This window comes from Choloepus didactylus, chromosome 17, assembly GCF_015220235.1.
Source record: "Choloepus didactylus isolate mChoDid1 chromosome 17, mChoDid1.pri, whole genome shotgun sequence".
Lineage (NCBI taxonomy): Eukaryota > Metazoa > Chordata > Mammalia > Pilosa > Megalonychidae > Choloepus > Choloepus didactylus.
In genome coordinates, this window is record NC_051323.1 from 1,887,852 (window position 1) to 1,915,685 (window position 27,834).

The following is a 27,834-nucleotide window of genomic DNA, read 5'->3' on the forward strand; positions in this document are numbered from 1 at the left end:
AACAATGAATCAGTGACCTGGAGTATGACAAAATAGAAAATGAAAGAAGAAAAGAAAGAATGGGGAAAAATATCAAAAAAATCAAAATGGACCTCAGGGATATGATAGATAAGATAAAACGTCCAAATATAAGACTCATTGGTGTCCCAGAAGGGGAAGAGAAGAGGAAAGGTCTAGAAAGTGTATTCAAAGAAATTGTTGGGGAAAATTTCCCAAACCTTCTACACACTATAAATACACAAAGCATAAATGCCCACGGAACTCCAAATAGAATAAATCCAAATAAACCCACTCCAAGACATATTCTGATCAGACTGTCAAACACTGAAGAGAAGAAGCAAGTTCTGAAAGCAGCAAGAGAAAAGCAATTCACCACATACAAAGGAAACAACATAAGACTAAGTAGTGACTATTCAGAGGCCACCATGGAGGCAAGAAGGCAGTGGCATGACATACTTAAAATTCTGAGAGAGAAAAATTTCCAACCAAGAATACTTTATCCAGGAAAGCTCTCTTTCAAATTTGAGGGAGAGCTTAAATTTTTCAGACAAATGCTGAGAGATTTTGCTAATAAAAGTTCTGCCCTACTTCAGATACTAAAGGGAGTCCTACTGACAGAGAAACAAAGAAAGGAGATAGAGATATGGAGAAAGGTTCAGTACTAAAGATATTCAATATTGGTTCACTAAAGGACAATAAGAGAGAGAGGGAAAAACATATATCTGACAAAACATAAACCAAAGGATAGGATGGCTGATCCAAGAAATGCCTTCACAGTAATAACATTGAATGTAAATGGATTAAACTCCCCAGTTAAAAGATACAGATTGGCAGAATGGATTAAAAAATATGAACCATGAATATGTTGCATACAAGAGACTCATCTTAGACACAGGGAAACGAAAACATTGAAAGTGAAAAGATGGAAAAAAGATTTCATGCAAGCTACAGCCAAAAGAAAGCAGGAGTAGCAATATTGATCTCAGCTAAGATAGACTTTAAATGCAAGCATGTTATGAGAGACAAAGAAGGCCACTACATACTAATAAAAGGGGCAATTCAACAAGAAGAAATAACAATCATAAATGTTTATGCACACAATCATGGTGCCACAAAATACATGAGACAAACACTGGCAAAACTGAAGGATGCAATGGATGTTTCCACAATAATTGTGGGAGACTTCAACACATCACTCTCTCCTATAGACAGATCAACCAGACAGAAGACCAATAAGGAAACTGAAAACCTAAACAATCTGATAAATGAATCTGATTTAACAGACATAAAGAACATCACATCCCAAATCACCAGGATACACGTTCTTCTCTAGTGATCACGGAAGTTTCTCCAGAATAGACCATATGCTGGGACATAAAACAAACATCAATAAATTTTAAAAAATTGAAATTATTCAAAGCACATTCTCTGACCACAGTGGAATACAATTAGAAGTTGACAGCCATCAGAGACTTAGAAAATTCACAAACACCTGAAGGTTAAATAACACACTCCTGAAATAAATGGTTTATAATGTAGAATGTAGGGGAACTAGCGATAGAGAGCAATTAACGAAGGGGGAATGATAACCCAATAAGAACAGATATGCTACTGTTGGTAAATTTAACATTCTGGGAATGCCCAGGAATGACTATAGTTTATTAATTTCTGATAGGTATGGTAGGAACAAGTTCATGGAAATGTTGCTATATTAGCTTATTTTCTTGGGGTAGAGTAGGAACATGTTGAAAGTAAAGCAGTTATTTTAGGTTAGTTGTCTTTTTCTTACTCCCTTGTTAAGGTTTGTTTGAAATGTTTTTTTATGTATATCTTTAAAAAAATTTTTTTTTTCAGATACAGATAATTAAAAAAAAAAGTTAATTAAGAGTTAATGACAATCAATGTGATATATGATACTGGAGTGGATCTAAGAATGGAGGAGAAAAGCTCAAAGGGGGCATAAGTAAAATTGGAATATAGAATTTAAGCTTTATATCCTATTAATTTTCTTGAATTAACTGCAGTTAAGTTAATGACATAAGTGAATGTCCTTGTTCTTAGGAAATGTACATGGAAGTGTTATGAGTTCAAGGAGTATGATATACGCAACCTGCTCTCAAATGTTCAGAAGATGATAAATGGGTAGACAATTGATAGAAAGATAACAGATATAATTGAAAGAAGGGGGGAAAGGAGGGAGTGAGGGAGAGAGGAAGGAAGGAAAGAGAAAGAAAGGTACTGCAAAGGTAGCAAAATGTAAAATTGGTAGATACGGGTATCTGGGGGTGGGGGGCTGTTGGAGTTCTCTGTATGGGGTTTGTATTATATTTGCAACTGTCCTATTTAAAAACAAAAATTTCAGGGAAAAAAGTGAACGGAGGGACACAAGTGCTGGAGAGAATGTAGAGAGACAGATGTATGTATTCACTGTTGGTGGGGAAGTAGAATGGTGTAGCCTATCTGGAGGACAGTGTGGTCCACAAGAAGCTAGGTACGTGGATGTCACAAGTTCCTGCAACCTCAGGATGGGGTATATATTTTGAAGATCTGAGAGCAGGGACATGAATGGACATTTGCACACTGGTGTTTATGGCAACAGTATACATGATTTGAAGTGGACGGAGGACGTCTAAGGGTACAATGACTGCTGAACAGAAAGTGAACTGTGGTGTATGCATACAATAGAATACTAAGTGGCTACAAGAAGGAATGAAGCTGTGAGACACGCAACTAGGTGAATGGATCTTGAGTACAGCATTTTGAGTGCAGCATGCTAGAAACAAGAGGACAAACACTATAATGGCTCACTAATATGGACTAACGATAATGTGTAAACTCTGAGAACTGATTCTCAGGGCACAGCTTATCAGGGGAATGCCTAATGTAATGGTACCTGGACTGTAAGCTCTTACAGCAGTCACATCTATTCCTGAGTTGTAATGGCCATCTCTAAATCCTGAGATGCTGTACTCCTTGTGTATAACCTGGCTGATCTCTGGAACTTTGGGTATCTGTGTGACATCCAAGACTTGGAGCTAGAACTTGGCAGCTATGAATGTCAGTATTAACCCATAAGGCAACTGCTGAAAGAGCTGAAAAAGAGTTGAGACTTCAGGTAGAAATATGAATGAAGCAGATATGGTTAGGACTAAGGCAAATCAGGCCCAAGAGTAAAGGACGATATTGACTGGGTTTTAAAACTACAACTCTTCTGTGAGACCCAGGGAGATGTTCATTTTGTGCAGAATCTATATTTTCTGTAGCACACTAGATAATTTAACCTGTACGAGAAGTCTGTTTGAACACCACAGGTGCATGGAGCTGTGAAAGGGAGGTGGGATTTGATGAGTTTGTAAAGGCTTGAGTGAAATCATGATACATCCCAGAGTGGTAATGGGCAGAGAGTAAAAGTGTCTTTGTGGGGCCCCCTGAGGAACTGGGGAGAAATGTGGACATGTTGGACTTACCCACCTGGGTTATTGCTAATTTTAACATGAAATTGAGGACTGCCAACTTAGTGGGTTGAGCCCTCAATCTGGGGGCTCTCCCTTATGAGGCTAGTTGCTGCAACAGAGAGGCTAAGCCTACTTATAATTGTGCCTAGGAGTTCCTGCCCAGAGCACCTCTCTTTTTGCTCAGTTGTGGCCCCCTCTCTAAGCCCACTGGTCAGGTGAACTCACTACCCTCCCCCCTATGTGGGACATGATGCCCAGGGGAGCAAATACCTTTGGAAACCAGAAAACGACTCCTGGAGATGAATCTGGACACAGCACTGTGGGATTGAGAGGACCTCCTTGACCAAAAGGGGAAAAAGAGATGAAACAAAATAAGGTTCCAATGGAGTCGAAAGGTCACTCTGGAGGGTATTCTTATGCACTATATAGATTTCACTTTTTAGCTTTTAGTGTTGGAATGGCTACAGGGAAATACCTAAAGCTGTCAAACTGCAACCCAGTGACCTTGATTCTTGAAGACGATTGTATAACTAAGTAGCCTGCACACTTGTGACTCGCACTCCTTTTATCCAGTGCATGGACAGAGGAGTGGAAAAATGGGGACAAAAACTGAATGAAGAATAGGGTGGGATGGAGGGGTTGGAAAGTTTTGGGTGTACTTTTTTGCTTTTATTTTTATTTTGGACTAAGGAAAAGGTTCAGAAATTGATTCTGGTGATGAACTCACAAATGTAAGATGGTTCTGTGAATAACTGATTGTACACTGTGGATGACGGTAAGGCTGTGTGAATATATCTCAGTTAAACTGTATTAAAAATGTAAATGAACGATGAAGAGGGGAATGGGATGTTTTGGATGTTCTTTTTTATTTTATTTTTTGGAGTACTGAAAATGTTCAAAGTTTGTGCTCATGAATGTACAACTATATGATGACACTATGGACTGATTTTACAGTTTGAAATGATTGCATGTTATGTGATTATATCTCATTTTTTTCTCCTCTTCCTGTTTTGGTTTTTTGTTTGTTTGTTTGTTTTTATTTTTTCAGAAGACATGGAAATGTCCAGATATAGATTGTGGTTGTGAATTCATAACTATGTGATTATACTGGGAACCACTGATTCTTTACTTAAGATTGGATGTTTAAAATATAAAAAGAGGCATATGAGTGGTGGACAAAATGTGGAGAGTAATGTACCCAATCACTGCTGGTGGGAAAGCAGAATAGTACAGCCCTCTGGAGGGCAGTGTGGTGGTCCCATGGGAAGCTAAGTATGGGGCTGTCATATGGTCTTGCAACCCCATTATTCGGTATATACTTGAAAAAACTGAAAGCAGGATCATGAATGGACATTTGCACACTGTTATTATGATGACAGTATTCATGATTGGCAATGGATGGAGGTGGCCTAAGGGTACATCGACTGATGAATGGAATGGTGAACTGTGGTGTGTAATATACAATGGAATATTGAGCAGCTGCAAGAAGAAATGAAGTTCTGAGGTATGCAACTAGGTACATGAAACTTGAGGACAGTATGTTGTGTGAAATAAGACAGAAAGGAAAAGACAGACATTATAACACCTCACTAATATGGACTAACTATAATGTACAAACTCAGAATTGAAACTAAGAGCATAGGTTATCAGGGGAAGGCTTAGTATAATGGTTCCTAGATTATAAGCTCTTACACCAGTTACCTATATTCCTGAGTTGTAATGGTTATTTCTAGATTCTGAGATCCTGAGTTCTTGTGTATAACCTGGTCATCCACGGAACTTCAGGTATCTGTGCAATGCCTGAGACTCAGAGCTAGAGTTCGGTAGCTATGAATGTCCATATAACCCCCTTCAGCAAACGTTAAAGAAGCTGTTCAAGTAGAGATATGAACAAAATGTCCTTGGTTGGCACTAAGGAGTATCAGACCAAAAGGGAGAGGATGGTAAGTGTTTTAAAACTTCAACTTTTGTGCATGACCAAAGGTAGAGATGTTTAGTTGGTGGAAAACCTTTATCTGCTATAGCACTCTAGTTAATTTAAATTTTATAGTCAGTTTATTCAACCACCATAATGGAACCTTGAACAGGGAGTGAGATCTGGTTTTCACAGGTTGGTGTGAGTTCCTGCTACATCTCAGAGGAATTTTGTCACAGGATAAAAAAGTATTTGAAAAGCCCCCTTGAGAGACTTGGGAAAAACATGGAAATATTAAATTTACCCACCTGGGGAATTCCTTAAATGCTCGCAAACTCTGGGAAGTACCAATTTAGTAGACTGAGCCCTCGATCTTGGGGCTTGCCCTTTTGAAGCCTGTTACTGCAAAGAAGGGGCTAAGCCTCCTTATAATTTTGCATAAGAGTCACCCCCAGAGAACTTATTTTGTTGCTCAGATGTGGTCTCTCTCTCTAAGCCAACTTAGCAGGTGGTTCTCTCCCTGGTAACATGGCATATGACTTCGGTGATGAGTATGGACCCGGCATTGTGGCACTGACAAAGTCTTCTGGACTAACAGGGGGAAGAGAAATGAAACAAAGTAATGTTTTGGGGGCTGAGAGATTTCAAATGGAGTCAAGAAGTCATTCTGGGGATTATTCTTATGTATTATTCAGAAATCATTTTTTAGTTTTTAGTGTGTTGGAGTGCTAGAAGGAAACACCTGAAACTGTGGATCTGCAACCCGGTAGGCTTGATTCTTGAAGATGAGTGTATAACTATATAGATTATACAGTTTGACTGTGTGATTTTAGAGAAACTTGTGGCTCACACTTCCTTTTTCCAGTGTAGACAGAGGAGTAGGAAAATGGAGACAAAAAAGTAAATGAATAATGGTGGGGATGGATTGTTTTTGGTGTTCTCTTTTATTTTTATTCTTATTTTTATTTTTATTATTATTTTTTTTGAGTAATAAAAATGTTCAAAAATTGAACGGTTATGAATGCACAACTATAGGATGATACTTTGAACAACTGATTGTACACTTTGGATGATTGTATGGTATGTGACTATATCTCAATAAAATAATAAAATTGAAAAAAAAAAGACTCTAATAACATCAGTTCACCTGGAATAGTATAAGTTTTATGTGGAAAAGGGTATGCCTCTTGTTTTTATTACTATAGTCTGAATCCACACTGAATCCCTAGAGCACAACAATTATTTAGGACATATTTAATCCACTTAATTATCCTTTCAGAAAATGTTCATTGAATTCCCAGCACTGCTCTGAGTGTTGTATACCGAGTAAAAGAAAAATGTGAAATCTGTGTTCACAAAGATTACATTCTAGAGGGGTGAAAACTAGATATAAGTAATAAGTACAGAAACAAATTTCTTTTAGGTAGTTTCTCATGTTATAAAATAACATATATTTGTCTTGTAAAAAATAAAATATAAGACAATATAGACAAGCCCTTCTAGATACTTCTTGGGAGGATTAGATAGATAAGAATGGGAGACTCACCCACAGAGAGCAGATGACTGATATTCTCCAGCATCACATCTCTGAACAGCTTTCTCTTGGACGTGTCCAGTAGGTCCCACTCTTCCTGTGTGAAATCTATAACTACGTCTTTCAAGTTCACTAACTCCTAAAAATATCAGAGACACTAGGGTTCAGAAAAGGGCCATCTGCCAATGTCCAGAGTAGGAGGTCTGAGAGAATAGCACAGAAGTGATGACTATTGACAGAAAACACAAACTGCATTTGAGTTTCAAGTCAGAAACTCAGTGCTTAACATCACCTGTATTTCACACACACAGACACATACATATACACACAGTGATTGTTCAAGACTCCATTATAAAAGAATCTCAAAAACGTGATATACTATAACCTGGACATTTCCTAATAAACTGGTCATTATGACTTCTAGATGGTGATGTACACTTGCACATTCATAACTAAAACACCCTCTTCCACCAATTTCAAGTAAATTTACAGACTCATCACAGGGCAAGGAATATCCAGTATCCATGATTTGCCATTTTTATATCATAACTATGGATACATTATTTCCCCAGCTGACCTCAATTCCCCTCATCTATGAAATCTTTTCACAACCTGTTACAAATTTTGGAAGATCCAATGAGCTTAGGTGAAAAGTACTTCCTATCTCAACATAATATATAGGTATATTATTCATTAGAATGGCACCATACTTTGTAGTAAAGTACAGCATTTTGCAGAACTAAACAGGTATCATGGATAACTTGGATCAGTATGTGCTGCCTTGCTCAACTCTCCATAACTCAGGTTTTCATCATAACATACAAGTACAGCCAGTTCAGCAGCACACAATATAGACCTCTGAGACTGCTGCACTGAAGAATGATCTCATCTGGCCATTCCAGGGGTATGAGATCTGCCAACCTCAACTTTCCTTGGGACCTTGAAAACCCATGTTCTTCACCTGTCTTTTATCTTCACCTCCTCTGTATGTTCAACTGTAAAAGAAGCCTCTTCTTCCATTATGGTCTCTTGAATTCTTCAAAAATTTTCACAGGGCCAAAAATTTTACTCTACCCACTATTCTCCTCCTGAATGCACACCAAAATTAAAGAAACACTCCCTTTCATTACTTTCATTTACAAAATTTCAATAAAGATTATTTACAAAAAGGGAAAATGAGGAATGAGGACAAAAGGAAAAGGAGAAGTTTAGTTACCTTTTTAAAAGTTTTTTATATGTAGAAATATACAACATCAATATTTTAAAAAATCAGGAATTGGGGGAAAATGAATTATTCACTGCATGCCTAAGCCATCAGCAGGCATTAACAGGATCAATGAGTGTATTATTTCTCTAATGAGGACATGGGCTGGATGAGAAAAAAATCTCAGTTCTCCAGTGAATACAGAGCCTTTAGAAGTCTGGAACAAATTAGTGCTGGAAAGGAGATTACTTATTGATGAACTGTAACCATCCCAGAGGACTGGATAAACTTAACTGGAATGCAGATCCCTGAATATCTCCTAAATGAGCTTAGAATATCCGTGTCCATCTGCTGACAACACATAAGTAATTTCAGCAGAAAGAAGAAACTCCCAACTCACCAGTGGCTGCATTGTCAAAAGCTCAGATGAGAATTGTCTCCCTCTGGGTTTTCACTCACAATCAGATAGCAAAGCTGAGAATGGAGAAAGAAGTTATGAGACTTTGGTCTTGTCCCCAGTTTCCAGACCCAACTGTCATGACTCCCAACCCTTCACATGAGAGTAACCCCAGCCCAATCAACAGGAACATGAATGTGCTCCCAGAGAATACCTTCAATGTACAGATCAGAATGTGGAAATAAGTTGAGTTTTATATATTCATTAACCCATGGTGTTCAGAGATTTTCAGTTCCTTCCCTGATGCCAAAACACTGGGTCATCAAATCCATAGAAACCACTCTGGATTTTTCACATATAAATATGCCTGTTTTATGAAACATCCATCCCAGCACTCTGGACTCTCATTCCCTTCCTGCTTTAACTTGTACCTGCTCTTCTGAGTGTACTTGCTCTAAATCATCTTAGTTCTTCCACATGAGATGTCTAGCAATATAGTTCTCTCAATACTGAGATCTAGATCTCGTCCTGCTGGACTCAGATAGTAAGGAAGAAACTTAAGAATGCATTTTATTATGGGGTGATCAACTCAAGGACTTGGTCCACTTAGAGTGAATAGTGGATAGTTGCCATTATACAAATATAGTCCTAAAAATCTCCTGTGTCAAAAAGCAGCAGACGTACATGACTCATAACGTCTCAAAATCCACACAGGTTCAGGAGGCTCATATAATGTAGAACGAAGGATGTGGGAGAAAATGCATTTTCTCAATTTGATATTTTAGGAAAGTGGCAGCTGAAATCTTACACTACATTAATCCTTTTCAGCTATAACATTCTTTCATTTCATAATTTATAAATGTGAAAGGTCTTTGATATTCTAAATTCTCCCCTAAAACAGTTAATAATTACATAATAATTTCATGGACAAATGATGATACTGTCAGAAAAAGAAGTCAGATTAACTTACCCATTTGCACCTGAGTCCACATAAACAATGGTTGCATTAAATGTGCTTGGAGATTTATATTTATTTAATCCTCAAATTAATCCTATTGATTAAGGCTGCTTTACCTATTTAACAAATGAACAGAAGTCGAGGAATCTTTAGTAACCTTAGAAAATTACATGGCTAAAAATAGACACAGTCAGAGTTTGAATTATTTCTGTCTCCCCAATTCAAATTCCTTAAGATTTATAGGTTTTACCTGAAATACCACCTCTCATTTTAATAAGCAGTCTCCACCCTATTGTGAAAATCCCCTTTTCATACAGTTTGCTTACACAATTATACCCCATGCCCAAGTTCTCCTACCACAAGAACCTTCATAGAAGTGAATCCACTACCAAAACATCGGCCTCTTGCTCAGCTGATTTTTACAGTTTAGCATAATCCACACTTCCTCATTTCAATGTAAACTTACTGAGAACAACATTTCTCATGTCCTGCCTTGTCCATGACTCCACAAAGAACATGACTAAGATGAGGAGCCAGTCTAAACACAAAGTTCCTTTCCTTTGGGTCACTCATAAAATTTGTCATAATTCGCTTGTTTATTTGTCTATGCCTCTTACTGTTCTAACTGCATAAAACTATCCCTTCATGATTTTAGGCAAGTTTCTCTGTGAAAAGTACTAATGAATTATGAATCCAGAGGAACTCTATGTCTACTATAACCTAACCTGACTTCAAATGGCCTGGGCCTAAATGGCTGCAGTCAAATCCAACAATTACATTCTGATTAACAAATCATGTACAAAATAAATATGGACTACCCCTTAAAATTCTCTTATTCAAAAAAGACCAAAAAGACCAAAAATGCAAGTAAACTAGGACTTATTCAAGATACTTTTACCAAATTCCGATGCTTGGCAGTCCTTTCTCACTCTAGAAAAAGTATTTTCATGGAGGACTCTCTTTTAATGCAGGTGATATTATTGTCATCAGTCTTATAATCCAGCAGACATACCCTTATTAATTCAGATGACAGTAAAGATACATCTAATCAAGAATGCCTTCTTTAACATAATCTTTGCCATAAATTACATAAATCATGCAGATGTCCTTTAATTCCTTCTAAAAGTCTTAAGGCTATCTTTTCTTTTCCAGAGGACTCACTGTTTTGTGGATTTTGATCTGCTGGGCAAGTACTCTAGATAATCTACAGGAAGAAGGTTCCTACTGCTCTTCATATATAAGAGGACTTGTAATATACCAACATTCTCTAAGGATGTGAGCATTACAGTAGTCTAAGTATAAAATGTTTGTGATAAAAATACATATTCAAAGAAAAATATTATCATTGTATTTAAGTGTACATATTTTACTACTGAACAAAGGAAAGACCATACCATATCTCTTCATCTCAGATTTAGCAGCTATTCTAAGAACTTCAAAATCCTATATACTTTAAAATATTAAGAGTCCCAGCATAAATAATCTAATTTCATTATTTTCTTATGAATAGGATGTGCTCTATTTTTTTTTTATTAGACCCAGCCCAGGATAATGCATTGCATTTAATTTTCACTATCTATTTAGCTTTTTTTTTATTGTGAAAACATTTATACAACATAAACTTTCCAGTCTCAGCCACTTCCCAGCATACAATTCAGTGGGATTAATCACATGCAAAATACTGTGATGCATCTTTTACCAGAACTTTCCAATCACAACAAACAGATAGGATACAGCCAGCCTTGACTATTTCTTTTAAATTAAAAGTATGAAAGTCTTCAGGCATACCTTGAGATATAGAAAAGAAACATTTCAGAAGCAAAATCAAGCAATGCATCTTCATTTTAGGTACAGGCATTTCATTTTTAAGTAATTGTGTCTTTTTTTAAACTCTTGTTTAAACTTGTTCTGAAATTTAACAAGTTATATTCTGTATTATTTTATTAGCATGCATTTTGGTAATCAATAACTCCATTTTCATGGATTTTGTATATAGTCCTAGGAGATTTCGGCCTAGTTCACTACAACATTCTTGAGGCAAGTGATGAACTTTTTTTGATAGAAATGTGAATATACTGATGTTACAGGCTGACCCTGAACTAGGCCTATCCAAGTACATATAGTCATACTAGCAAATAAAACAGACAGACAGTGTGGAAGTGTAGAGTTTAAGAGCTACATTAAAAGAGATCATTTAAAGGAAAAATATCAAAGCATGCTTTGAATACACAATCTAAATCTATTTCACTTTAGGAGATGGAAGACTGTCCCAGAAATACAGATATTTTGCACACAGAATTACTCTGAGGTTTCTTTACTCCAGGCATTGAGTCACAGGTAAGGTCACTTACTAAAGTCTGACTTACTAAGGATGAGCAAACTTTAAAAATGTGATCTACATTACTTAAGAGGAGACTGAAATATCCCACTAGATAAATAAATGTTCAGGTCTGGGAATCAGATTTAAGAGTCAGACTGGAAAGTTTAAGTGTTAAAAACATAAAGATGATATCTGGGGTCAAAGGAATGGAGGATATTGCCTAGGTAGAGAGGAAGAAGGAAAGGAAGGCTAAGACTGAGGCCTGTAGAGGTCCAATAATTAAGGTTTCAGAAAGAGCTCACAAACACCTAGAAAGTGAAGCCAGAGAGATCCAGGTGAATATTGTGAGGTAGGAGACCAGGACAGAGATAGATTCTAGAAGAAAGGACTTAGGGAATTTGTTGAGGAATTTTGTAGGATGACATGGAATTCAATGGCTTCAAAGGGGTGGAAATAACCAGACTCTTGAGTGTAGTGGACTTACGTGAAGGCAGATTAAAACATATTGCAGTCCATTGAGAAAAACTGGGGAAGAATAAAATTTTAAGTACCCACCACAATGAACTATACAATTTTAGGAATTTTAGAACTGAAATTCATATCTGAGTGGAATTCAAAAGTTTCCCATTAATTAACTGGCTATTATTAGTGGATTTTTTTTTTTTTTTGGTCTGATATGCTTCCAAATGTCACTAGAAAAACATGAGAAATATAATATATATGAAAACTGTTTTCTTTTTATTAAAAATGCATGCAATTCTGCAGAACCACTTCTTTAAAGTGCTGAGACCCCAAACAGGGCCTGAGAACTCATAGTGCATGGTAAGTGGATCTGGATCTGCAGCATGAGCATGCCAAAGAGATCAGGAGAAAGCTGAATCCAGGGCCCCAAACTAGACTTTCCTAATCAGGATCTGCATTTTAACAAGATACCACCAGATTCAAATGTACACTGAAAATGAGTAACACTGGTTCAGAATTCATTCCAATGTCTCATTTCACCATGCTTAAATCTCACACGGAAAAACGAAGATTCTGCCACTGCCTCATTCAGTTCATATCGACACAAGACATAGTCAAGAAAGTTTATCTCAGGAGTTTGCCTACACAGTAATAACTCATGTACTGTGATTTGGTGCCAGGTTTCCTAGATTACTAAAGTTTTCCCTTGCTTTGATATAGGCTAAAAACAAAATACTCTTCATTTAAAATACTGAATAAAATAGCCAAGCTTAGAATGACAAAGAGAATCTGTGCTGTTTCTCCACATTTCCAGTTAATGTAATTTTTCACATTATTATTTATTTCTAAGTTTGGCTGTGTACAAATTTCTTGATTATATCATTTTCTTTCTTGCATTATTTTGTCATTAGCTTCATTTTCTTTGAATCAAACACTTATGATCAAAAATTTCCTAAATAATCTTAAAGCTATAGCTGTGACTCATATAAAGTCAAACTTTATCTCACAATCTACTGTATCCAAATTTTTCTTTTTGGGGTATCCACTGTGAAATGAGTGCATCCAAACCTTGTCCTCCACGTGCTCTGTAATAACAAGGAACAGAAAGTTTAATCTTCATCTACTTTTTCACCTTTACCTTTCCCACTTTTCACTATCCTACAAAATGGGGTAGGGAGGGGTCATTCATTGTTTTCCTCCAATCTGAAAAAGGAGCAATAAAATTAGAAAATGTATATACTTCTACAAACATAAAGAGTATGATTCAATTTATTGTTAATGTCACTTATCAAATTAATATGATGAAATTCCACCCAAAATTCACACCAAATATCCTGGCAACATTGACAAACTGATTCTAATATTTATGTAAAAGACAAAAGCCCAAGAATACTACCATTGAATTCCTTGCTCTGATCACCAGCTGGGCACTTGTTCTTCAGGGTCAGGGCCTAGTAGGCAAGAAGAGGGGCCCCAGTCTTGGCAGTAGTGATTGTGTGTGGCCTGTCCAGGGAAGATGATGTGCAGTTATGTACCAGAGGCAGTGAACTACATGTTTGGCACCCACATGATTTACTTAGGCACCTCTTGATACTCTCCTGCCCCACTTTCTCAATAATGAACAAGAAAGGCAAACCTTGCCCAAGAAGGACACTGTGATCAGGAGATCAGACCCATCAGAGGTGATGACCTGGTACCTGGTAAGCACTCGAGACTAGCAGAGGTGCCACGTGGGGGTGAGGGAAATCTAGAATGGACCAGGTAGTAGGATAATGAGTATCAGTTGTGCCCCAAGAACACCTGCAGTGGTGGTGGCTTTATGGTGTCAATAAACTTTCTCCTGCAGGGTTCCTTCAGAAGAGAGGCCAACTGGAATCCTGGGGGAGCAGCTCCCTGAATGTATAAAGAGAGATCCAAGTGGGACAAGGGATGGACTGGATGGACATGGAGATGCTCCACCTAACCCTCCTCAAGAGAAGAGTTTCCTGCACAGATTCTGAGTTTTATCAACACTCTGACAATGTCCTTTAGTTGTCTGGACATTTGGGGATTACCTCACCTGCAGAGAACCACAAGCCACAAGGTCACACATTCCCAGGGTTATTAATGGAGAACAGCATATGTAGTGCTGGCCCTTCTGGTTCAGCATACTACAGATATAATGGGCCATGTTAGTTCCAGGGCTCTCTGTAGCTATAAGATGGCATTGCAGCTTCAATTTCCCTCTGCCCAGGATTGATTTCTCTTCTCTCTTTCCACCATGTTGATCCCAAGAGCACTTCCAAATAAATATCCTACATTTTACATTCTTGGAAACTAACTTGTGACAACAGTCAAAATTGTCTGGGAAAAAGAAAATAATGATATAAAATTCATGATATTGTAGTAAGGAATGGGACTCAAATGCAAAGTTAGAGGTAAAGAAGTCAGCTGGGATAAAAGAATACCTCACCTGCTATAGGACAGATGCCAGTAGAGGGATACTTTCAAATTTACTAGCTCAAAATACTTACCTCCAATTTTACCTATTTCATTTCTGAAACAGATTTCAAGTGAGAGGCTGAATGTGAGAAGAAAGGCAAGACTGTGGAGACTCAAAGGTCGTGGCAAGGATTCAAAAGAGTATTTATTAAGAATGGGAAGTGGAACTGACCTGCAAGACCTAATAGGATTGCCTAGAATTCTGAGAAATACCCTAAATAGCCTGGTGTCATGGCCTCAGATCCAAGGAAATACTTACAATGTACCTTGGTAAAAGTGTTTCTTCCTGGAAACCAGGAATTTTTAATCTAGAAAGGACTATTTCTGTAGTTAACACTTTTTCTGTAGGGCCTTAACTTGGACAGCTATAGCTTGGAAGCCTTCAATATGCCACTTAGGAAGCTTCAACAACATGTAGCTGTTGCAGGAAGTGGCAGTCACCTAACTCTTAGATATACCAGATATAGTCATGTCTCTAAACACCAAAGGACTTTAAAACTGAGGGTGCTTGAAGGCTGGGATTGGATATAATAATCTCTATGGCCAAATGCTCCTAATGTTTGTAGAGCCCCAGAATAAATTCAAGCACCATAAATATTATCTATTTGTCCCAAGGAAGGCCAATTCCTTCATCTGTAAAATATAGGTGGTATTTTAACCAAATTTTTATTTTGAATGATAAATTACTTACATGTAGAGTGCTTGAAATAAGCTCAACAAAGAGTGTTCAACTAATATGGTTATTTATAACAATAACAACATTATTATTTAGGTATCAGGCCCACAAGTTTTTTGAGCCCAGGGAGTAACCAGTCAGGTCCTCTTTATGAAAAATATGAAATTTGAGTCTAACACATTATATCAAATTAGAAAACATGGTATTCAGGTTGAACAGAATAATGTGTAAATGTGCAAATTCTGATTAAAATATACCAATCACAGACAACAGACTTATCCTTAAAGAGGAAAGGGGAGAGAGGCGGGGCAAGATGGCAGACTGGTGAGCTGTATGTTTTAGTTACTCCTCCAGGAAAGTAGGTAAAAAGCCAGGAACTGCGTGGACTGGACACCACAGAGCAATCTGTCTTTGGGCATACTTCATACAACACTCATGAAAACGTGGAACTGCTGAGATCACCGAAATCTGTAAGTTTTTGCGGCCAGGGGACCCGCGCCCCTCCCTGCCAGGCTCAGTCCCGGGGGAGGAGGGGCTGTCAGCTCCAGGAAGGAGAAGGGAGAATTGCAGTGGCTGCTCTCATCGGAAACTCATTCTACTGATTCAAACTCCAACCATAGATAGACTGAGGCCAGACACCAGAGACTCTGAGAGCAGCCAGCCCAGCAGAGAGGAGACGGGCATAGAAGGAAAACAACACGAGAAGCTCCAAAGTAAAAGCAGAGGATTTTTGGAGTTCTGGTGAACACAGAAAGGGGAAGGGCGGAGATCAGGCCTTGAGGCGCATATGCAAATCCCGAAGCAAGGCTGATCTCTCTGCCCAGGGCACCTTTCCTTAATGGCCCTGGTTGCTTTGTCTATTAGCATTTCAATAACCCATTAGATCTCTGAGGAGGGCCGTTTTTTTTTTTTTTTTTTTTTTTTTTTAAATCCTTTTTGCTTTTTCTAAAACAATTACTCTAAGAAGCTCAATACAGAAAGCTTCAAAGAATTGAAATTTGGGCACGTCAAGTCAAGAGCAGAAATAAGAGAGCTCTGAGACAAAAGGCAATAATCCAGTGGCTGAGAAAATTCACTAAACAACACAACTTCCCAAGAAAAGGGGGGTGTCCGCTCACAGCCACCATCCTGGTGGACAGGAAACACTCCTGCCCATCGCCAGCCCCATAGCCCAGAGCTGCCCCAGACAACCCAGTGTGACGGAAGTGCTTCAAATAACAGGCACACACCACAAAACTGGGCGTGGACATTAGCCTTCCCTGCAACCTCAGCTGAATGTCCCAGAGCTGGGACGGGGGAGCAGTGTGAATTAACAGAGCCCCATTCAGCCATCATTTGAGCAGACTGGGAGCCTCCCAACACAGCCCAGCAGCCCAGAACTGCCCTGGGGGGACGGCACTCACCTGTGACATAGCACAGTCATCCCTCAACAGAGGACCCGGGGTGCACAGCCTGGAAGAGGGGCCCACTTGCAAGTCTCAGGAGCCATACGCCAATACCAAAGACTTGTGGGTCAGTGGCAGAGACAAACTGTGGCAGGACTGAACTGAAGGATTAGACTATTGCAGTAGCTTTAAAACTCTAGGATCATCAGGGAGATTTGATTGTTAGGGCCACCCCCCCTCCCCGACTGCCCAGAAACACGCCCCACATACAGGGCAGGCAACACCAACTACACACGCAAGCTTGGGACACCAATTGGGCCCCACAAGACTCACTCCCCCACTCACCAAAAAGGCTAAGCAGGGGAGATCTGGCTTGTGGAGAACAGGTGGCTCGTGGACGCCACCTGCTGGTTAGTTAGAGAAAGTGTACTCCACGAAGCTGTAGATCTGATAAATTAGAGATAAGGACTTCAACTGGTCTACAAACCCTAAAAGAACCCTATCAAGGACAGCAAATGCCACGAGGCCAAAAACAACAGAAAATTATAAAGCATATGAAAAAACCAGACGATATGGATAACCCAAGCCCAAGCACCCAAATCAAAAGACCAGAAGAGACACACATAGAGCAGCTACTCAAAGAACTAAAGATGAACAATGAGACCCTAGTACGGGATATGAAGGAAATCAAGAAGACCCTAGAAGAGCATAAAGAAGACATTGCAAGACTAAATAAAAAAATGGATGATCTTATGGAAATTAAAGAAACTGTTGACCAAATTAAAAAGATTCTGGACACTCATAGTACAAGACTAGAGGAAGTTGAACAACGAATCAGTGACCTGGAAGATGACAGAATGGAAAATGAAAGCATAAAAGAAAGAATGGGGAAAAAAATTGAAAAACTCGAAATGGACCTCAGGGATATGATAGATCATATGAAGCGTCCGAATATAAGACTCATTGGTGTCCCAGAAGGGGAAGAAAAGGGTAAAGGTCTAGGAAGAGTATTCAAAGAAATTGTTGGGGAAAACTTCCCAAATCTTCTAAACAACATAAATACACAAATCATAAATGCTCAGCGAACTCCAAATAGAATAAATCCAAAAAAACCCACTCCGAGACATATACTGATCACACTGTCAAACATAGAAGAGAAGGAGCAAGTTCTGAAAGCAGCAAGAGAAAAGCAATTCACCACATACAAAGGAAACAGCATAAGACTAAGTAGTGACTACTCAGCAGCCACCATGGAGGCGAGAAGGCAATGGCACGATATATTTAAAATTCTGAGAGAGAGGAATTTCCAGCCAAGAATACTTTATCCAGCAAAGCTCTCCTTCAAATTTGAGGGAGAGCTTAAATTTTTCACAGACAAAGAAATGCTGAGAGAATTTGCTAACAAGAGACCTGCCCTACTGGAGATACTAAAGGGAGCCCTACAGACAGAGAAACAAAGACAGGACAGAGAGACTTGGAGAAAGGTTCAGTACTAAAGAGATTCGGTATGGGTACAATAAAGGATATTAATAGAGAGAGGGAAAAATATGGCAAACATAATCCAAAGGATAAGATGGCCGATTCAAGAAATGCCTTCACGGTTTTAACGTTGAATGTAAATGGATTAAACTCCCCAATTAAAAGATATAGATTCGCAGAATGGATCAAAAAAAATGAACCATCAATATGTTGCATACAAGAGACTCATCTTAGACACAGGGACACAAAGAAATTGAAAGTGAAAGGATGGAAAAAAATATTTCATGCAAGCTACAGCCAAAAGAAAGCAGGTGTAGCAATATTAATCTCAGATAAAATAGACTTCAAATGCAGGGATGTTTTGAGAGACAAAGAAGGCCACTACATACTAATAAAAGGGGCAATTCAGCAAGAAGAAATAACAATCGTAAATGTCTATGCACCCAATCAAGGTGCCACAAAATACATGAGAGAAACATTGGCAAAACTAAAGGAAGCAATTGATGTTTCCACAATAATTGTGGGAGACTTCAACACATCACTCTCTCCTATAGATAGATCAACCAGACAGAAGACCAATAAGGAAATTGAAAACCTAAACAATCTGATAAATGAATTAGATTTAACAGACATATACAGGACATTACATCCCAAATCACCAGGATACACATACTTTTCTAGTGCTCACGGAACTTTCTCCAGAATAGATCATATGTTGGGACATAAAACAAGCCTCAATAAATTTAAAAAGATTGAAATCATTCAAAGCACATTCTCTGACCACAATGGAATACAATTAGAAGTCAATAACCATCAGAGACTTAGAAAATTCACAAATACCTGGAGGTTAAACAACACACTCCTAAACAATCAGTGGGTTAAAGAAGAAATAGCAAGAGAAATTGCTAAATATATAGAGACGAATGAAAATGAGAACACAACATACCAAAACCTATGGGATGCAGCAAAAGCAGTGCTAAGGGGGAAATTTATAGCACTAAACGCATATATTAAAAAGGAAGAAAGAGCCAAAATCAAAGAACTAATGGATCAACTGAAGAAGCTAGAAAATGAACAGCAAACCAATCCTAAACCAAGTAGAAGAAAAGAAATAACAAGGATTAAAGCAGAAATAAATGACATAGAGAACAAAAAAACAATAGAAAGGATAAATATCACCAAAAGTTGGTTCTTTGAGAAGATCAACAAGATTGACAAGCCCCTAGCTAGACTGACAAAATCAAAAAGAGAGAAGACCCATATAAACAAAATAATGAATGAAAAAGGTGACATAACTGCAGATCCTGAAGAAATTAAAAAAATTATAAGAGGATATTATGAACAACTGTATGGCAACAAACTGGATAATGTAGAAGAAATGGACAATTTCCTGGAAACATATGAACAACCTAGACTGACCAGAGAAGAAATAGAAGACCTCAACCAACCCATCACAAGCAAAGAGATCCAATCAGTCATCAAAAATCTTCCCACAAATAAATGCCCAGGGCCAGATGGCTTCACAGGGGAATTCTACCAAACTTTCCAGAAAGAACTGACACCAATCTTACTCAAACTCTTTCAAAACATTGAAAAAAATGGAACACTACCTAACTCATTTTATGAAGCTAACATCAATCTAATACCAAAACCAGGCAAAGATGCTACAAAAAAGGAAAACTACCGGCCAATCTCCCTAATGAATATAGATGCAAAAATCCTCAACAAAATACTTGCAAATCGAATCCAAAGACACATTAAAAAAATCATACACCATGACCAAGTGGGGTTCATTCCAGGCATGCAAGGATGGTTCAACATCAGAAAAACAATCAATGTATTACAACACATTAAAAACTCGAAAGGGAAAAATCAATTGATCATCTCAATAGATGCTGAAAAAGCATTTGACAAAATCCAACATCCCTTTTTGATAAAAACACTTCAAAAGGTAGGAATTGAAGGAAACTTCCTCAACATGATAAAGAGCATATATGAAAAACCCACAGCCAGCATAGTACTCAATGGTGAGAGACTGAAAGCCTTCCCTCTAAGATCAGGAACAAGACAAGGATGCCCGCTGTCACCACTGTTATTCAACATTGTGCTGGAAGTGCTAGCCAGGGCAATCCGGCAAGACAAAGAAATAAAAGGCATCCAAATTGGAAAAGAAGAAGTAAAACTGTCATTGTTTGCAGATGATATGATCTTATATCTAGAAAACCCTGAGAAATCAACGATACACCTACTAGAGCTAATAAACAAATTTAGCAAAGTAGCGGGATACAAGATTAATGCACATAAGTCAGTAATGTTTCTATATGCTAGAAATGAACAAACTGAAGAGACACTCAAGAAAAAGATACCATTTTCAATAGCAACTAAAAAAATCAAGTACCTAGGAATCAACTTAACCAAAGATGTAAAAGACCTATACAAAGAAAACTACATAACTCTACTAAAAGAAATAGAAGGGGACCTTAAAAGATGGAAAAATATTCCATGTTCATGGATAGGAAGGCTAAATGTCATTAAGATGTCAATTCTACCCAAACTCATCTACAGATTCAATGCAATCCCAATCAAAATTCCAACAACCTACTTTGCAGACTTGGAAAAGCTAGTTATCAAATTTATTTGGAAAGGGAAGATGCCTCGAATTGCTAAAGACACTCTAAAAAAGAAAAACGAAGTGGGAGGACTTACACTCCCTGACTTTGAAGCTTATTATAAAGCCACAGTTGCCAAGACAGCATGGTACTGGCACAAAGATAGACATATAGATCAATGGAATCGAATTGAGAATTCAGAGATAGACCCTCAGATCTATGGCCGACTGATCTTTGATAAGGCCCCCAAAGTCACCGAACTGAGCCATAATGGTCTTTTCAACAAATGGGGCTGGGAGAGTTGGATATCCATATCCAAAAGAATGAAAGAGGACCCCTACCTCACCCCCTACACAAAAATTAACTCAAAATGGACCAAAGATCTCAATATAAAAGAAAGTACCATAAAACTCCTAGAAGATAATGTAGGAAAACATCTTCAAGACCTTGTATTAGGAGGCCACTTCCTAGACTTTACACCCAAAGCACAAGCAACAAAAGAGAAAATAGATAAATGGGAACTCCTCAAGCTTAGAAGTTTCTGCACCTCAAAGGAATTTCTCAAAAAGGTAAAGAGGCAGCCAACTCAATGGGAAAAAATTTTTGGAAACCATGTATCTGACAAAAGACTGATATCTTGCATATACAAAGAAATCCTACAACTCAATGACAATAGTACAGACAGCCCAATTATAAAATGGGCAAAAGATATGAAAAGACAGTTCTCTGAAGAGGAAATACAAATGACCAAGAAACACATGAAAAAATGTTCAGCTTCACTAGCTATTAGAGAGATGCAAATTAAGACCACAATGAGATACCATCTAACACCGGTTAGAATGGCTGCCATTAAACAAACAGGAAACTACAAATGCTGGAGGGGATGTGGAGAAATTGGAACTCTTATTCATTGTTGGTGGGACTGTATAATGGTTCAGCCACTCTGGAAGTCAGTCTGGCAGTTCCTTAGAAAACTAGATATAGAGCTACCATTCGATCCAGCGATTGCACTCCTCGGTATATACCCGGAAGATCGGAAAGCAGTGACACGAACAGATATCTGCACGCCAATGTTCATAGCAGCATTATTCACAATTGCCAAGAGATGGAAACAACCCAAATGTCCTTCAACAGATGAGTGGATAAATAAAATGTGGTATATACACGCAATGGAATACTACGCGGCAGTAAGAAGGAACGATCTGGTGAAACATATGACAACATGGATGAACCTTGAAGACATAATGCTGAGCGAAATAAGCCAGGCACAAAAAGAGAAATATTATATGCTACCACTAATGTGAACTTTGAAAAATGTAAAACAAATGGTTTATAATGTAGAATGTAGGGGAACTAGCAGTAGAGAGCAATTAAGGAAGGGGGAACAATAATCCAGGAAGAACAGATAAGCTATTTAACGTTCTGGGGATGCCCAGAAATGACTATGGTCTGTTAATTTCTGATGGTTGTAGTAGGAACAAGTTCACTGAAATGTTGCTATATTATGTAACTTTCTTGGGGTAAAGTAGGAACATGTTGGAAGTTAAGCAGTTATCTTAGGTTAGTTGTCTTTTTCTTACTCCCTTGCTATGGTCTCTTTGAAATGCTCTTTTATTGTATGTTTGTTTTCTTTTTAACTTTTTTTTTCATACAGGTGATTTGAAAAAAGAAGGGAAAGTTAAAAAAAAAAAAAAAGAAAAAAAAAGAAAAAAGACAAACAAGGGGAAAAAAAAAAAAAAAAAAAGATGTAGTGCCCCCTTGAGGAGCCTGTGGAGAATGCAGGGGTATTCGCCTACCCCACCACCATGGTTGCTAACATGACCACAGACATAGGGGACTGGTGGTTTGATGGGTTGAGCCCTCTACCATAAGTTTTACCCTTGGGAAGACGGTTGCTGCAAAGGAGAGGCTAGGCCTCCCTGTATTTGTGCCTAAGAGTCTCCTCCTGAATGCCTCTTTGTTGCTCAGATGTGGCCCTCTCTCTCTGGCTAAGCCAACTTGAAAGGTGAAATCACTGCCCTCCCCCCTACGTGGGATCAGACACCCAGGGAAGTGAATCTCCCTGGCAACGTGGAATATGACTCCCAGGGAGGAATGTAGACCTGGCACCGTGGGACGGAGAACATCTTCTTGACCAAAAGGGGGATGTGAAAGGAAATGAAATAAGCTTCAGTGGCAGAGAGATTCCAAAAGGAGCCGAGAGGTCACTCTGGTGGGCACTCTTATGCACACTTTAGACAACCCTTTTTAGGTTCTAAAGAATTGGGGTAGCTGGTGGTGGATACCTGAAACTATCAAACTACAACCCAGAACCCATGAATCTCGAAGACAGTTGTATAAAAATGTAGCTTATGAGGGGTGACAATGGGATTGGGAAAGCCATAAGGACCAAACACCACTTTGTCTAGTTTATGGATGGATGTGTAGAAAAGTAGGGGAGGGAAACAGACAGACAAAGGTACCCAGTGTTCTTTTTTGCTTCGGTTGCTCTTTTTCACTCTGATTGTTGTTCTTGTTATTTTTGTGTGTGTGCTAATGAAGGTGTCAGGGATTGATTTAGGTGATGAATGTACAACTATGTAATGGTACTGTAAACAATCGAAAGTACAATTTGTTTTGTATGACTGCGTGGTATGTGAATATATCTCAATAAAATGATGATTTAAAAAAAAAAAAAAAAAAAAAAAAAAGAGGAAAGGGGAAACTGTCATAAGTTTTTAAAATGTTTAAACAGTTTCAAAGGTCTCCATGTCAATGACATAATCCTTGAAGGAATAATTTGAACAAGATCAAAAGCCTCGTAGGATGAATTCAGAAAATAGCTTGATCAATTTTCATCTACAGTATTGAAAAATCTGAATTGGTTATCAAAGTAGATAAAAAGGATATTCACAATAGATGTAATAATTTAAACTAAGTAATCCAACAAATATTCTTAATTAATTTAGATATGAAGCTTTGACATACTTGTAATGAAATAGAAAAGGAACACCTTTGAAATCATGCAATGGTCCTCCAAAGAGATGAGACAAAAATATACTCTGTATAATTGTTTACTTATGAAAATTCAATGTCACTGTTATGGCTTAAATTATGTCTTAAAAGCTTTTGAACCTGAAAACAGAGTCCAAGTCCTCACAAACAGTTGGGATCATAAAATTCTTTATATATCCCATCCTTGGCTTTACCCATTTAGGTGTTCATTGAAAGAGCATGAACCAGTGAACATTGATGGTTTTTATTTAATCATCATTGAAACTGACTCAGGAAGCTCCCATTCACTGTTCCAACTAATCCCCAGAATTTCTTGACTGGACAAGGGCCTCTTCAGCATTCCTCATATGATTCCCACACAAGTGGTTTTCTTCAACATTAATTCAAGAACATGGGCTTTAATAAAGAACAAATGCCTAAATCTGAGTGTCTGTCATTCCATCAGTACAGTTTCTGAGCTTTTTCATGTGCCACACTGTGATGTACAAAGCTGAGACAAACAGACTTGACACCTGCCCTTCTGAAGTTCACTGTCTGGGGAAGGAGACAGTCAAGAAAAATGAACTACTAGTGGTACATACTTTTGTAGAAACATGGTTTTCATCGGCTCTAGAAAGATATCAGTGTTGGGCTTCACTATTCAAACTATTAATACCTAGGCCAGTATCTAAAAGAAGGCCATGCTGGATACTGTTGGAAGAAGTTCCAGGAATAGGTGGCTACGTGAGGAAGTCACTAATGCAGTACAGTCCATGACCCCCCACAGAAGTGAAGTTATTCATGCCTTAGATGCTGCTGAGAGCAGATACACACAAACTGTCTGGGAATAAACATGACACCAATATCACTACTGCTGAGGCCTTCCCTACAGGTCACCATTTAAGGTAAAGCAAAGACTCAAGATCTCCCTAGGTGTAAAATGACATAGTAAAAAAGCACTCATGGCCCAGATTCAGTAACTGTGTGAGTTCATGGATGACTAGTATCATGATGAAAATGTATGAGGAGAAGGTGGTGAAAACTGATACAGCTACAGCATTGTCCTATTTCAGAACTGTTGGCATGAACAGAAGATCCAAAATCTACAAGAAAAGAAACATAGATCACATAGGTAAACACAGATATCAGCATCAACACTTAATCAAAGAAGGCTTACAAAACTCTAAGAGAAAAATGAGTCTGTTTCGTTTTGTTTTCTGGCTTTCTAAAATAATCAAATTATCAGAACAAGTGAGAATAGAGTAAGGACAGTTAGGCATCCATGCTCATAACCAATTCTCCACCTATTCACAACTTAACAGAAAGTTACTGCACAAACGTTACTACAAGAAAAGTGCTAAAAATGGGTAGACCAGGGATTCCTCAAACAGGACAATCTGAGGCAGTAAAAAAGAAAATGCAATGGCATGAGAAACACAGCACCAGGATCAAGGTACCTGCAGGCGCAGAGAAGCCAGAACTGGAGTAAAAATACAGAGGGCTGCAAAAAGGATTGCCAGGTGAAAAAATCAGATAACAGATTGACTTGAATTTGAAGTGATGGGAGTAATTTTACAATTATTTGACAATTATTTTGGAATGTTAGAGATGATAAATGATGGATGTAATGAAAGTGAAGAAAATGACATATTAAAACAATTGCTGATTCCAGAAAAAGAATTTTATAATGACAAATAAAGACTACAAAACAGCAATGAAGGTTATATGCATATTCAAAATAATGTAAACCCTAAGTTAATTTAACAAGAATTATGATATAATTATTTTGGGAAAAGAGTAGGGCTGGGAATTTGTCAGATATGGTGTGCAATCTCAACTACTCATCTTTTGAAATCTATAAATAATATACATTGAGTATAAATTCAGAAAGATAAAATTAAAAATGAAAACTATTAAAAAACTGAGATACACAAAGAAGCATTAAAATAATTGGAAATAGGTAGTTCTGCGAAATGGACTTGAGGATGTGAATAAATGTAGCAGGGATGGCATTCCTATTTTTTATCATAAAGGTGGCTTTATTATTCAGTATCTTAACCTCAGACTATTTCATTTTGATCCAACATCCAAAGCAAGGATGAGACATCAAAAGTTCACTACCAAGTGCTAAGTTTTCTGAGGAACCATCAGCATTTTCTCTTTTAAGCAGAGATGCTTTCCGATATGAACAGAGACACAATGGCAGGATCCTCACCTTTCTGCATAGGATTTAAGCACAGTGAGAAGCTGAAGACAGTAAAAAACCAATGCTGCTTATATTTCAACAACCATATGAATCTCTGCAATCTTGCAGAAACTCAGTTTCTGATTTAGTAGGTCTGAGATGGACCCTTTGATAATGCTTTTCTAGCAAGTTCCTGAGATGTGCTGATACCAGGGGCACATTTACCTCACTCACACCATGAGTTGCAAGGTCCTGTTTTTGGTTCTCCCCTTCCTTACAGAAGCGGTTTTCAAATTTTACTGACTATTCAAATAACCTTGGGATCTTTTCAATTCTGAACGTCCAGATCACAACTAAGAACAATTAAATTAGAATCTCTTGTGATAGATTCTAAATATCATAATTTTAAAAAAAGAGATAATTTCAAAGTAGAGATGCCTTAAAATCCATTGTCTTAGAGGCTGTGATGCAATATAGGTGATTCTCACCTTTAAAATGGGCAGATGGTGGTATAAGCAAAAATATTGGAGTAGGAAGCACCTGACTCATCCCTCCTCAGAAACAATGCATAAAAGAACAAAAAACTGCCAAAATCATATTTGTCGAAAGAAATAGACAAAGGTTTACAACAACCATATGAAGGCTGAATCAAGAAAAAAGTGGCAAATGAGGAAGGAAAGCATTTCAACTTAGCCCAACACACCCACTTCTTAAGTGTGGGGTGGTCTTGAAGGCAGCAACCCATGTTTCCAGTGCATGTACCTTATTCCAGAGCGAGCAGGACAGATCTTGATCCCAATTAAAACAATTGCTTGCCTCTCTTTTGCCTAACTTGGAACTCTCTCAGTTCAAAAGAGTGGTAAGGGGAAGGATGGTCCTTCAAAACACTTAAATGCCAATGAACAATCTTTGCTATCTGGGGAAAAGATGCCAGGTGAAGTAAACAGACACAACAAAACCCTAGGAAAGCTGGGGAGAGAGCTGCTTTAGGGAACAAGGGTTCTGAGAAACAGTTGTGTTTGAGGGGAACCTAGAAAGCCAAGAACATGTTTTAGATAGCACTTGTGTTCAGAAAAGGACTGAGAAGATCCTACGTTGCCACATCGGCTGATAATTAAGCTTCAGAAACTTAGGAAGTGAAGACTAAGGTGGTAGTTTAAATGCCTAGCTAAGCATAAAGGAATACTCCAACACAGCCAATGTGCAAAGACAGGGAGAGGTATTCTTTTGTTATTTTTTTGCTCCAGGTATGCTGCAGACTAAATGCTGTACACATAGAAAACATATTCAAGTGTTAATCAATACTTGTGGGGGTGCAAACCCATTTGAAAATGGTATCTTCAAATATATTAAGGTGAGTCAGGATGTGGACTCATTTGTGAATAGGATCTTTGAAGATCCCTTGGCAGAAATTAATGAATTGGGGCCTGAAACTAATGGGGCCATAGTTTATACCCAAAGAAAATTAAATATGGAGATGAGAAGTGAAGAGCCAGACACAGAAGCCAGAGAAGAGTGGGAGATCACTATGCGCAGAGGACTGTCATCACCAGAATGCTACCAAGTGTGAAAGAAAGCATGGCCTTGCCGACATCTTTTTTTTTTTCCTTTCCGACATCTTGATTTTAGACTTCCAACTTTCCAAACTGTGATACAATAAATGCTTGTTGTTTATGCTAACCCATGGTATGGTATTTTTCATAGCAGCTCTGGCAAATTAAGACCATTAGTATTAAAGAATTTTTGTATGTAACACCTCCTTTTTTCCAATATGATTCAGAGACAATTGCCCAAAACAATA

The 27,834-nt window shown here is 38.0% G+C and overlaps 1 protein-coding gene across 2 annotated transcripts in view; it reads right to left on the reverse strand.

Moving 5' to 3' along the window:
- LOC119512496 (zinc finger protein 596-like) overlaps window positions 1-27,834 on the reverse strand; it is a 98,215-nt gene that overhangs the window by 18,345 nt on the left and 52,036 nt on the right. Inside the window, exons 3-5 of one of the 2 annotated variants that reach the window (XM_037807208.1) lie at window positions 9,476-9,579; window positions 8,509-8,582; window positions 6,917-7,043 (exon numbers count right to left, since the gene is read on the reverse strand). The exons of the other annotated variant lie outside the window; for it this stretch is intronic. Coding sequence (XP_037663136.1) covers window positions 6,917-7,043; window positions 8,509-8,520 — 139 coding nt within the window. The 5' untranslated portion in view covers window positions 8,521-8,582; window positions 9,476-9,579. The remainder of the gene's footprint in view (window positions 1-6,916; window positions 7,044-8,508; window positions 8,583-9,475; window positions 9,580-27,834) is intronic. 2 annotated transcript variants of the gene reach the window in all.